General features: G+C 43.8%; 2 protein-coding genes across 3 annotated transcripts in view; one reads left to right on the top strand and one right to left on the bottom strand.

Moving 5' to 3' along the window:
• Positions 1-13015, top strand: part of USP37 (ubiquitin specific peptidase 37) — a 42954-nt gene that overhangs the window by 13950 nt on the left and 15989 nt on the right. For both annotated transcript variants that reach the window (XM_019492444.2, XM_006261496.4), the window contains exons 10-17: positions 497-628; positions 2684-2807; positions 3111-3316; positions 4433-4550; positions 5140-5219; positions 6870-7034; positions 8278-8346; positions 10894-11056. In XM_019492444.2, coding sequence (XP_019347989.1) covers positions 497-628; positions 2684-2807; positions 3111-3316; positions 4433-4550; positions 5140-5219; positions 6870-7034; positions 8278-8346; positions 10894-11056 — 1057 coding nt within the window. The remainder of the gene's footprint in view (positions 1-496; positions 629-2683; positions 2808-3110; positions 3317-4432; positions 4551-5139; positions 5220-6869; positions 7035-8277; positions 8347-10893; positions 11057-13015) is intronic.
• Positions 1-13015, bottom strand: part of CNOT9 (CCR4-NOT transcription complex subunit 9) — a 45153-nt gene that overhangs the window by 31450 nt on the left and 688 nt on the right. The gene's annotated exons all lie outside the window — the stretch shown is intronic.

Genomic DNA, 13015 nt, shown 5'->3' with positions numbered 1-13015 from the left:
CCATGAGCAACTTAAAAGGGGGCTGCAAACTTCCAGGGGGGTACCCACGGCAGTGCAGGGAAGTGGCACTCAGCGTGGAGTGGTGGATAGTGGCTGCTGCGTGCGAGCTCCCCGTCTGCCACCATCCGGCACTCAGGTCACGGTATCACAAAGTTTGAGAACCCCTCTCCTATTGGGGAATTGAAAATGATAATATGACGGTGTCACAGCGAATCCTACCAACTTACTGAAGGAATGTGCTGCTTTGAAAACTTTTCTCCATACCAAATATAGGCAAATAGGTTAAAATGCCATGCACACCTAGTTGGTAGAAATAGCTACCTATGCTATCCAAAATGCATACTATGATACAGTCCCTGCTGTGAATAGCATACAGGCTGAATGAAAAACTAGACTGTTACAAGAAGAATCATGGCACCTTTGACAGACAGCTGGGACTGTGAATGACGTGTTCATAATTCCCTATTTCACTAATATCCCTTGTCTGTCTTTTCAGGTTTTCTAACTTGGGGAACACCTGCTACATGAATGCCATTTTGCAGTCATTGTTTTCAATTCAGTCATTTGCTAATGATTTACTTAAGCAGGGCATCCCATGGAAGAAGATTCCACTCAATGCACTTATCAGGTAAAATTCATTTGCTGGGGTTGGCTAGTTTCTCCTCTTGCTGGAAAACGAACTTAATTCCTTGGCACTGGGGTACGTTTGTAGAGCATGACAGTTGAGCATGGGCAGATGACTCTTTTTAAACCATAGCTGAAATATAGAAAGAAGAGACTAGGGGACGGTTCCTGTTATCTTTCTGAAATTCATCATCATTGGGCAATTTATATTGAGGGTCAGACTTTAACAACCTAAAGTGGGTGGACACGTGAGGGAATTGTAGGCAGCTGGGAGGTCTCTCTGAGTATCCTACCCTGGTCACAGACCAACCCATATGCTTCAGCAAAGATTTCAGGTTCCTCCTTTCTAGATAACCTCCCTATAAAAAAAAAAAAAAAAAGTTTCTATTTGCTTGAGGCAGGTGCTGAATGGTTTATGATCTGCCTCGAGAGGCTTTAATGCCTTTGCGTTCTACTTCCTGTCACTGGAAGTGATTTTTAGCTGATCTCTTCTTAAACTTTGCTGAGTTCTTGCTTGGCTTCTACACTGAGTACAGTGAGTCCTGCAGGCTTACATGCTTATGTCAAACAGTGTTTCCTCTTATCTGCTGCCTACCATTGCCTTTCAGATTTCATTACCTAGCCCATTTTTCTTACCAGAGAGATCAAGTGCCACTTGCCTCAGTTTCTCTGCCCTGCTCAGTATTCTGCTTTCAGCCTTTCTTTTCTCCTGTCATCAAACAGTTCTGACCATTTTTTCCATGGAAATTGTTTGTTTCTGATGGTAGCAAAAGAGTGATGTAACTGTGATGGTCCAGAAAGGATTTCTTAGGGTGATGCCTTTTATTGAACCATTTTTATAGTTGGGAGAGAAACAAGCTTTTGAAAGCAAGGCTTTCTTCATTACATCATATATGTATATGTATGTGTGTATATCTTCCATTCAAAAGCTTGTCTCACTCTTTCGCAACTGTACAGTAGGTCCAAGAAAATAGATCACTCTAAGAAATCCTTGCCTCTCACGTAAAAGCCACATGCATGGAACATATGTTTCCTGTCTCTGGTTTCTTTCTGTTTCTGGGTATATCTTTCTTGAAGTCTGTGAACTCTTCCTACACTGTTTAGACTTGGAAGTTGTTCCATATGCCTTTTTGAAATATCCTCTTCTCACTATTTGAAATAAGGCTTCTATAGCTGGTGCTAATTGTCTGGGCAACTCTGGGTGAATCTTGTGACCCACTGGCTGTTCCAAAGGGGGTGGGGAGTAGAGGAGGCTGATCTAGTCCTTAAGTACATCAGAGCGCACTAATTGCTCCCTAGCATTTGTCTTTAGTGATGTTGCTTTGTTTCATGCAAAGTATCCACATCCCTTGTTAAATGAGAAGTCCTAGCTTGCTTTCTTTATTGGAGTAATGGGCATGTGACTGAGGGGGGTGGTTTTCTCCTTATCTAGGGGTGATGGTTAGTAGATTTTTTTCACTTTGAAAGCATTGCACTTGAGGGAATCTTCCCATTGTGAAAGTGATTAGATTATGGTAATCAGGAGGGGGAAAGAGCAGTTTCACCAGTGGCTTATTAATAAGGTTGCCAAGAATGATTTTATGTAGATTGAAAGAAGAAACTCTTGGGTTTCTCTGGCCTCTTGCGTTAGTTTTATAACTGCTGTATGTTGCAACTTGATGCAAAAAATAAGACATAGCACTGAATGGAATTAACATTTGCAAAAGTTTTTATTGGCTCTGAGAGTTAAGGTTAACTGCTCAGGTTTCTTGTTTTGATGTCATCTGATTTCATAAGTAATTTAACATAACGCTCTTTTCTGTTGGTGGTTACTTAGAAGACTGTTTTGAATCCCACTGAAATCATGGCATGAGGTCTTATATTTTAAAATACCTGAAACACAAAGAGAGCATCTGTTTCCGGGTGCCTGTGATATTTTTATACCATCCAACCCCCCTATTATCCCCCCAATAGAAAACAGGCAGCATGAACATTTTCACGGTTAGAAATCTTGAGGTTTGCTCTACCTGTCCAAAACTTTGGAAAGCCAACCGACCTTTCATTGCATTAATTTCTCCAGACGCTTTGCCCATCTGCTTGCTAAAAAGGATGTGTGCAGCCCTGAGGTAAAGAAAGAGCTGCTCAAGAAGGTGAAAAGTGCCATTTCAGCTACCGCAGAGAGATTTTCTGGTTACATGCAGAATGTAAGTGCTCTATCTTCTAGGAATCATTTGTACGCATTGTGCATTGAGTTAGGAATTGCTTTTGACCGAATTGGAGCCCCCTGGAAGCTTATTGCTTGTGATTTTAGTTGTTAATTAAAAGAAATGGCTGTCTGTTCGCTTTGTAGTTGTATTGGATCTCTCACTTGATCCTATCCAAGTTGGTGGCAGTCTGTATGTTTTTGTTTTTTTTCTCTCTTGTGCATATTTATACATGTATATATTAGAGTTTGAGAGTGTACACTTATTGGCTTAAATGACTGGATGCATTTGTACTATTTCCAGGATGCCCATGAGTTCTTGAGTCAGTGCTTGGATCAGTTGAAGGAAGACATGGAAAAGCTAAATAAAACTTGGAAGAGCGAGCCTGCGCTGAGTGAAGATAACTCCCCAGGACGGGCTTCCGATGCCCTCTCGGCTACCAAAGTTTACACTTGTCCAGTTATCGCTAACTTAGAGTTTGAGGTTCAGCATTCAATCATATGTAAAGTGTAAGTTGATTTTAAGAAGTCTCTCATTTTAGGAGGAAAGTGTTCTCGTTCTGTGACCTCTTTGGTCGCCCGCAGACCAACAACCAAGGCTAGAACTAAGCAGGCTTCCCCTCTACCTTCCCACATATACAAGAGGGACAGAAATAAAGATCTTTCAAGGTGCTTGATGCAGCCTGCATAGGGCAATATATCCAGTGTGAGTACACTTGAGAATAAACCTGGTCTCCCACACTGCTGTCTTCCATTACACTCTTTTGAAGCAGGCTTCTAGCTTTTAATTCTATTTATGCAAATTTGGTGTAAAAACTTCCTTGCTTCCCAGTCTGCCTCCTACACCAGATCAAGGCTTTACAACAAGGGGATCACTGAAACTAGATCTCCTTCCAGAACAGGGAAGGCCATATTTTTTCTCTCTCTTCCCATGGGTTTTTACAGGGAAAGGACCCTTCCTGTGGCTTCTATGATGATCAGTTGGGTATGTTAAATCTGCGTATCTGCCTGGTCATTTGCTGTCCCTGGACAATGCCATCCATGCTTGACACTTGGTTGGGTGCTTCATGGAGGTTTCATATATGCCAACGTTGTACAGTTTATGTCGAACTGGGTGTATTAAATCGTGCACTTAAGATAATTGCAGGCTGGCTCGTATGCAACTTGACATCAGACAAATGAATTGGGTTCTAGATTTTATAGCAGGAAAACTCATGTTTAAAACCAGTCTAAAAGCGTCTTCTGGATTTTTTCCTGCTCTTCCTTCTGAAATTGAGCTGCTGCTTTTCCCTGAAATAAGGATGAATACAAGTGGAGGTTTTCTTCAACTATGCCACCAGCTGCTTTGATTTCCCATGTGACAGATCACTGGGCTACTCCAAAATAATTCTGTGGGGTCTGGCCTTGTGTTTGTTCTCAAACTCTTACTCATGTGATATTTTATACTTCAAAGCCAAGTTCCCCAAATCAAGAGTAAGCTCTTACAAATAAGTGACACACTATCGTCCTGAGTAGTTGAATTGGGGTAGTACATCCTTTTGGGGAAAGGTTAGTTACACCATGTCAGTTCTGAGAGCTTACAGGCTTGCTTTAGACTAGAATGATGTGCATTTCTTTCTGTTACAGGTGTGGTGAAACGGTCACTAAACGCGAACAATTTAACGATCTGTCCATTGACCTTCCTCGAAGAAAGAAGTTGCTTCCTTCCCGGTCCATTCAGGATTCCCTTGATCTCTTTTTTAGGGTATACAATACTTACTACTGTTCTGCATCTCAGTACATATGTGCATGCTTCCACACCCCCCACTACTGTTTAGTTGAAACTAAAAGGACTCAATTCTGCATTTTTGCTAAAAATGAGAGAGAGGGTGTTTCTTGCACCATTCTTACTGGGCCTTTCTAACGGGGGATGCTGGCATGAAATACACGAGCTTGCACTCCTTTGTGGAGATTGCAGTGAGAAGTCCTGTACATCAGTTGTGTGCAAAGTGTTGTATAGACAACATCTGATCTTTGCAGTGCTCCTGACACTTTACAACAGTGTTAGTGTTTACCCCCTTGTAGAGTGGTAGGGCACTAGCCAGGCAGGGAGGAGCATGAGCCTGCATGTATCTCCTCCTTCAAAAGATCTCACAGCACCCCAGGGTGCCCTAGAACCCTGGTTGAGAATCACTAGCTTATGTCATTCATTTTCTGGTGTGTCTTGTTGAAATAAGATGGGTGTTAATAAGCCTTAAAGATGACTACTCTCTTCAGAGAAACATAGTGGACTTCAGAAGCCATCTGCTTGTTTGATTCATTGTCTGGTCTTTGATTTGCCTTGTCTTAAATAGGCAGAGGAGATTGAGTATTCCTGTGAGAAGTGCAATGGAAAGTCTGCCATTGTCGCACACAAGTTCAACAGGCTTCCAAGGTAAGTGGATAACTCTGGTTATCCCCCTTCGATTCAAGTCTTCCCCGAACCTGCCCAGTCTCCCAAGACACCAGAGGTTCTCTGTTTTATTTTTCCCATTCCTCATACCATTATTTCTTTTCTTTCTAGCTGGTAGGTAAATTATTCTGTGTGTTAACACTTAAAACTTGTTGGGCTTGGTGGGCTGAACTGGGGAAGAGACAGCTCAGATTGCCTCCCTCAGGTTCCCTTTCTGGATTTCTGATTTTCCGCAAAATGAAGAGGTTTTGCCCATTGATGTAAGAATATCAGAGATGCCAGATCGGGTCTGAGCACAGGTCCAGCTAGCCCAGTATCCAGTCTCTCTCAGTGGCAGAAAGCGGGTGCTAAGGAAGAGTATGTATATAAAGGCAAGGATTTCTTAGGGTGATATCTTTTCTTGGACCTACCGTGTAGTTGGGATAAAGTTACACAAGGTTTCGAGAATGTAAGACATCCTTCATCAGGGCTGGACCATCACAGCTACAACATCACTCTTGCATTAAAGTATTTAGGACATATCCAGACGTATCTGTCCCCTACCTCTATCCCCCTTCGGCTTCCAGCATTCAGAGGCCTATGGATATTGAGGTTGCACCCCCAACTGCCATGTTGAATACCCCCTGACAAGCCTGTTCTCAAAGATTTTCTCCAGGCCCCTTTAGAAAGTTTTGCTGAAACTTTGGAATTTGTCAGAAGTGACGTTGAAAAGATGCTGTTTTCCATATGCTCACGCAAGGAGAAGAGTTGTCCAGTTGAGCTCAGCAGCTCCTTTCCTCCTTGGCACTTGTACTTTTTTATCTCATAGTGACTGGGGCTTTGAGGAAGTGAGCAGAGCTTTCCCCTAAATCACTTTCTGTCTGGGAAGTCAGAGCCTGACAGATTCTCCCAGTAAAGGCACTGTTGCAATAGAAATCCTAGTACCACTGCATAGGTGCTGCCTGGTCTAAATAGAGAGCACTAAGACCTGTGCAAGGCAAAAGATTTCCCACAGGACAAAGGTACGTGTTAGGGAAGAAGACAATGCTCATGCCTGTCTTCTCCTGGCTTTGTTCAGAGCAGTTTCCTAGCTCTGCCATTCTCTGGGAGAAACAAGGGCCTGAATAAAAGCCAGTTGGCTTCAGTTCAGTCTGGATTAGAGTGAAATGTTGATTTTTTGAAGTAGGAATCCTCTCATTGGTTAAGTCTGCCTGTCCTCATCACCACAGGGCATTTCCCTGGTCTGCAGCACTGGTGTCTCACTAGAGAGCAGTAGTGATCACACTGCCCCTCCATGCTTTGAGTACACTGTATCTGTGCTCCTTGTTTTGTCCTAATGATATTACTAGACTTTCAGGTCCTAACTAGCCCAAAGTCCAGGGACTTGGGGGGTAGGGGTGACAACTATACCTATCTCAAACTTCCTTCCTAGTATATAACAGTCAGTCAGTCATGGCACTCAGAATCTCATCACAAAGATGAGAGGCTGAGAGATTTTTTTTTTTTCTCTAAAATTAAAACATTTGAAACTGAGGTGAGTATATTCTATAGAAGAGCAAACTGGGGTTCAGGTATCTCTTTGTTTCCACCTTGCCTGCCCTCGGGTCTTGAGCTTCATGGAGCTAATCATGCCTCCCCTTTTATATCTTTCAGGGTCTTGATTCTTCACCTAAAACGATACAGCTTCAATGTAGCACTCTCCCTCAATCACAAAGTTGGGCAGCAGGTGGTTATACCAAGGTACTTGACCTTGTTATCGCACTGCACAGAAGGCACCAGGCCACCGCTTACTTTGGGCTGGAGTGCACATTCTGCAATGTAAGTGTGCAACATTGAATTGGTGACAGTGGTAGATCCCAGGGTATTAAGTGCCCATGGCATCAAGAAGTCAATTGCCCCGAGCAGTTATGTATCAGGTCTAGTCCCCATCCAAGTCCTTTGCATGGCACCCTCTTGCAGAAGACTGTCAGTGGAAGGCCCCCATAGAGGCAGAGAGGATTACATCTCGTGACGCAGGAGGGCTGGCTTTGGAGACTTGAAGCTAGGATGGGACGCTGTCTGCAGAATAACCTGTGCAGTGGTGCTGGGCCAGGCTCTGGAGGATGGTCTGTGTGCTAGGGAACTGCTGTCAGTACACACTGTAATTCAGCATTAGCTGCAGTGCAGATGCTCTGTTGCAGTTAGCTTTGTGTTGGGCACGCCTTGGCTCTTGCCATGAGATGTCACTTAGTGTCCGGTCTTTGCTGCCTTTCCCAACCCCTCCTCTTCTGTTGGTTATTCATTTATAAAGCTTTTCCACAGTGTTTGTCATCCTAGTATCCAGGCACGTTACATAGCAGGTTTGTCCTCGTGATACCTCTGAAGCAGGGAATATGCATCCCTGGCCCTCAGTGTCACCCTATAAAAGTGGGAATCATTTGCCTGTTGCCCCAGGATAATTCGTCAGTTATGCAGTTAGCCTGCTTCGCATCAAGGGCACGCTGCTGGCTCCTATTCAACCCTACAGTGAGGTAGTGTAGCTAATCCACTCTGCCATGGCATGTTTATTTCAGATGTAGTCTTGAACATAGAGAGCAGCACTTGTGGTTAACACGAAGGGTTTTCAACATCTGTTTTAGTAATTGGCAACTCTAACCACTGACCAGGACAAACATATCTTCAAGCATCTTTGGGAGGATGGTATTTCTAGTAGGTTTTAATGGGACTCACATTTTTCAAGCCTAATGTTTCCTCCCATTTAGCTGGAGAGATGGGATCTGGTTTCATCATCAGTAGCCTGGAAGAGCAGTCTTGTGTGGGGGGCAGTCGTCTGTGTCGCTTGGACTAGGCTGAAACAGTGGCAGTCCCCTGACAGCTGTAGGTGTGAGGAACTAGGGGGTGCTCAGGTGAGGTTGCAGTGGAACGAGAAATTTGAGGAGAAGCTGAATTAGAATAACTGATGCAACCTGCCAGAGGAGGTCATGGTTTTCATGGTCCTGAACATACCTACGTAGCAGGTGAGTTCTGTAGGATTTCTTCTATGCGTATAAATATGGCAATAAGTGCTTTGCTTTTTTAATAGATCTCGACCATTGAAAGCCTCTCAAATGGTGAATTCCTGCACCATCATAAGCACTTCCACACCTTGTAGGTGAGTTGCAGTTCCAGAATTTTGTCTGTGAGGGAGTTCTCTGAAAAGCTCCTAGCATGGTTGTGGGTTTTTTTCCTTGCCTTTCTCTAATGCTGTGGGATCTTCTTTATATCCATTCAAATCCCCTCTCATGTTTTTTGTTTTAACTAAATTACTGCCTCTGCTGCTGTTCTTCGCATTTCAGAATTTTAGTGAAAGGGCACATCCAACATGTTAAATATTATGTTACGTTCCCATAGCCCAACTGACATCTTTCCGCATTTCTAGAGCACAAGTACAAATGAACATAGATGAGTTTTTAAACCTGAAAACACACGGTAACAAGGAAACCTGAATTCAGTTGGTACAGATTACCTGCTAATGTCATGTAAGAGCTGTTTACAGTCAGCTCTGCAAGCAAGCTGGTTTGAGCTATGTAGAATAGAAGCAAAAATGTTCTTTTAGTTTAAGACTTAGCCCTTTTCTTTGTCCTTGTACTTGACACCACAGAGCATTTTGACAGAAAGCAGATTTAGGCTAGATATCAGGAAGAACTTCTTCATGGTAAGGGTGGCCAGAATTGAATGGGCTTCCAAGGGAGGTGGTGCTCTCCCCTATGCTGGGGGTCTTCAAGAGGAGACTGGACAAGCACCTAGCAGGGGTCTTCTGACCCTCACTTTCCTGCCCAGGGCAGGAGGTCGGGGGTCGGACTTGATGATCTGTTTAGGTTCCTTCCACCCCAAGCATCTATGAATCTAACAGAAACGTTTAATCCTAGAGCCTATTTATGGGGTGGTAAAAATGGGCATAGCTTCTGCTATTCATTTCCAGAAGCCACTTTCTAACTAACAGTGATAAGTTGTAATAATTTTGTAGGCTGTGGAGACGCACTAGAAGTTGCAGACAAAGCACAGACTTCTTAACCTATATGAAGTCCTCTTACCTTTCACCTCTCTGGGTCCCTGTCTTGGCTTTTATTTAAGCCAAAAGTAACTAATGCCTGTGAAGGGCCAAACAGGCAACAGATGCTGTGACCATTGTCTTTCAACAGAGCTACTGACAGTTTTTTGTCTTCCCCATAGCTACCTGCAAATAATAGCGTTTAAATAATTGCTAACAAATAAATAGCCTGTAATGGTCCTTTGTATCATAGTGAAGCCCACTTAAATGAATGACATCTATGAAGTACTATGCATGCACTTTAAATATCTAGATAGATGAATCCAGGGTCTGTGTGCTTGATTATGCTTTTGCTGTGTGTGTCACTGACATAGCCACGCATTTGGGGCTGGCTGATAATCCTGACCCTTGTAATGAATGGCTACCTGGTAAAGAACTAAAGAATCTTTAAGTGCACCAATAAGTAATGTAGGAGAGAGAACCGATCCTCTTTAAGTGCATCTACATCTTGAATATTGTGCCCAGTTCTGGTCCCTGCACCTTCAAAAGGATAGAGAAGAGCAATGGGCAACAAGGATGATGAGTGTTATGGAAGGGCTTCCATGTGAGGAGAGACTACTGAGGCCAGGCCTGTTCAGTCTAGAAAAGAGTTGCTGGTTGGGGGAACGTGAGAAGGATTTACGAAGTACTAAATAGCAAAGAGAAAGTAAATAGAAACTTTATTATTTACTCTCTCTCACCAGACTAAAACTAGGGGGTCACAACATGAGACTAATAGGTGGTAAGTTTAAAATGAATGCAAGGAAGTTCTTTTTCACCCAGTGTGGAATTAAAGGGTGGAACTTGTTGCCACCAGCTGCGGTGGAAGCTGAGAGTTCAGCCAGATTCGCCAAGGGATCAGACACGTTCTTGGAGAAAAGGGGCATCAGGAGCTATTCATAGTTTTGTAGTTGGTAGGGTCAGAAGAGACCTGAGCAGATTATCAAGTCTGACCCCCAGCCCTGGGCAGGAAAGAATGCTGGGGTCAAATGACCCCGGCTAGGTGTCTGTCTAGCCTCCTTTTGAAGACCCCCAGGGTAGGAGCCAGCACCACTTCCCTTGGAAGTTGGTTCCAGATCCTAGCCGCCCTGGCTATGAAGTAGTGCCTCCTGATATCTAGCCTGAATCTACTCTCCATCAACTTATGGCCGTTGTTCCTTGTTACTCCCGGTAGTGCTCCGGGGCACAGGGACTCTCCCATTGCCTGCTGGTCCCCCTTGGTCAGTTTATAGACGGTTTATTGAGTACGAGATGAGGGGCGCAGCCTCTGAATCAGAACTTCCTGGACATTAAATGAAATGCTGGAGGCTGCAAGGGAGAGAGGAATGGGGGAAAATCTCTAGTCAGTCCAGTTCACTCTCCTTTCCAGCCTCCTCTTTCTGCCACTGTGTGACAAAGGAGATTAGGCAAGATGGACCTATGGTCTGACCCAGGAAATGGCAACTCTTATGTTCTTAAGTTAATAGATTTTCCCATGTAGCGGATTTCAGTCGGGTCTTACAGCTGCTTGACCTTGCAGCCTGTTTCACCAATCTCTGAATTTTTATTTATTTTTTTTTTTTAAGATGGGGTTGTGAGTTAAACTTTTCTCCAGCACTGGGGAATCCTGGCTGTATCTTTAATTTTCAGAAAGTACACCTTCAAATCAAAGAGCTCGGCCCTGCTCTGCATGGATTCGGACAGCGATGATGAACCATTGAAGCGCTCTGTGGCCCACAGTCAAAGGTTGTGTGATGTACCCATCAGAGAGCTTCCTCAGCAGCAACAGCCACCACCAGAAGATACAGAAAAGGTAAGGGTCTGCTTCCCTCCATACAATTTGCAATGCAGGCAGTTTCCTATTAGCTTGGGCCTTGCTACATGTTACATGTATTATGCAATTGACTGGTTAATCATAGAAAATGAGGGTTGGAAGAGTCCAACCCCCTGCTCAAAGCAGGACCAGCCCCACCTACATCATCCCAGACAAGGCTTTGTCTACTCATGTCTTAAACACCTCCAAGGATGGAAAGTCCACCACCTCTCTGGCAAGCCTGTTCCAGTGCTTTTACTACCCTGCTTGTGAGACATTTTTTCCCTAATATCTAACTTCAATTTCCCTTGCTGCAGCTTGAGCCCATTGCTCCTTGTCCTGCCATCTGCCACCGCTGAGAACAGTCCAGCTCCATCCTCTTTGCAGCCCCCCTGCAGGGAGGTGAAGGCTGCTATTCAGTTCCCCCTAGGTCTTCTCTTTTCCAGACTGAATAAGCCCAGTTCCCTCAGCCTCTCCTTGAATTGTGTGTCCCAGCCCCTGAACCATTTTCATTGCCCTCCACTGGACTCGCTCCAACCTGTCCACATCCTTTCTGTAGTGGGTGCCTCAAAAGTGGACACAGGACTCCAGATGTGTCCTCACCAGTGCTGAATAAAGGGGAATAATCTCTTCCCTCGATCTTCTGGCAATGTTCCTACTAATGTAGCCCAGGATGCCATTAGCTGCCTTCACAGTAAGGACACACTGTTGGCTCTCATTTAGCTTATCGTCCACTGTCACTCCCAGGTCCTTTTCTGCAGATTTAATCACGCAATAAATTTAGACTGGCCACATGTGGCAAGTAATTATCATACAATCAAAATGACTTTCCAATGATAAAAAAAACCCAACCAGCTATAAAGTCAGCGCTTTAAAAATGTGTAACAACTCTAGCGCTGGTTTCTATCCAGCTGTAATTTCAACGTGTAGCAGGGTCCTTAGAGTCACAAACAAACCCTTCAAAGCCTCCAAAATCCCTTGCAACCTAGTGTCTGTGAACTCTTGTCTAGCACAAACCGCGTGAAACATGCATATACATTATTGGCTCATAATTGGCACTGCAGTGCTAAATGGGGGTGCTTTTTACTGTGCTGGCTAATTGATTTCTCTGTACGGTTCATAGAATCATAAAATTAGACTAGATGACCTCTGGAGGTCCTACTTCTCTATAACTCCCAGCCTGAGCCAGCATCCTTAATTGTCTTGTGGTCCTGTTGGAAGAAAAGGGTTTACGTCAGGTGTGCCAGCTACAAGACATGGTGTTCAGACAGTCCCTAGGGCATCTGAATGACTTTCTTACTAAAGCTGTGCGCTGACCGAAACATAATGATGGGAGTCATCACTAGTAAAATTACCCAGTAAATATCCTTGTTTAACTGGGGGCTGAGACACACAATCCAGGGAGTACAGCATACAGTTTAGATGCTCTGTGGACTTGAGCTAAGCAACATCTTTTGGACTCTGGTCCCATTATAGCTGATAGACAAGGAAAAATTTTGCTGTGTGCCAAGTGCTTAAATCAGCAGTTCTCGACCTTGTTAGGCTCAAGGCTGCACATGGGAAATAGAATAATTCTGTGGGAAAGGTCTCAGACCACATCAGGGCAAAATATTTTTAACACTGAAATCTCCAGGTTTATCTTGGGAATCATGCTCCATCACGTACCCACCTATAAAGATGATGCGTGTGCAAATGGGATCTGCCAGCTCTCCTGGTCTAGAGGAAGTGGTGATAAGAACCAAATTCACTAACTGTAGGACAGTACTTTTTCTCTGTAATCAATTAGTTATTCCAAATTGCAAAACATGTTTTGAGACATTTTTACATATCCAAAGCACTGTCACTATATTTAGCTAATAAGTAATAATGGGGTTGGCAGGCCAATCAATTGACCAGTTAAATGTTGTCAGTTGACCACGTATCATCTTTGACCAGTCAAAAAATAGCAATTTTACAAAA

The sequence above is a fragment of the Alligator mississippiensis genome, chromosome 4 (assembly GCF_030867095.1).
Source record: "Alligator mississippiensis isolate rAllMis1 chromosome 4, rAllMis1, whole genome shotgun sequence".
NCBI classification, from domain to species: Eukaryota; Metazoa; Chordata; order Crocodylia; family Alligatoridae; genus Alligator; species Alligator mississippiensis.
The sequence above is the reverse complement of the archived record's forward strand: the minus strand, read 5'-3'. Positions and strand labels throughout refer to the sequence as shown.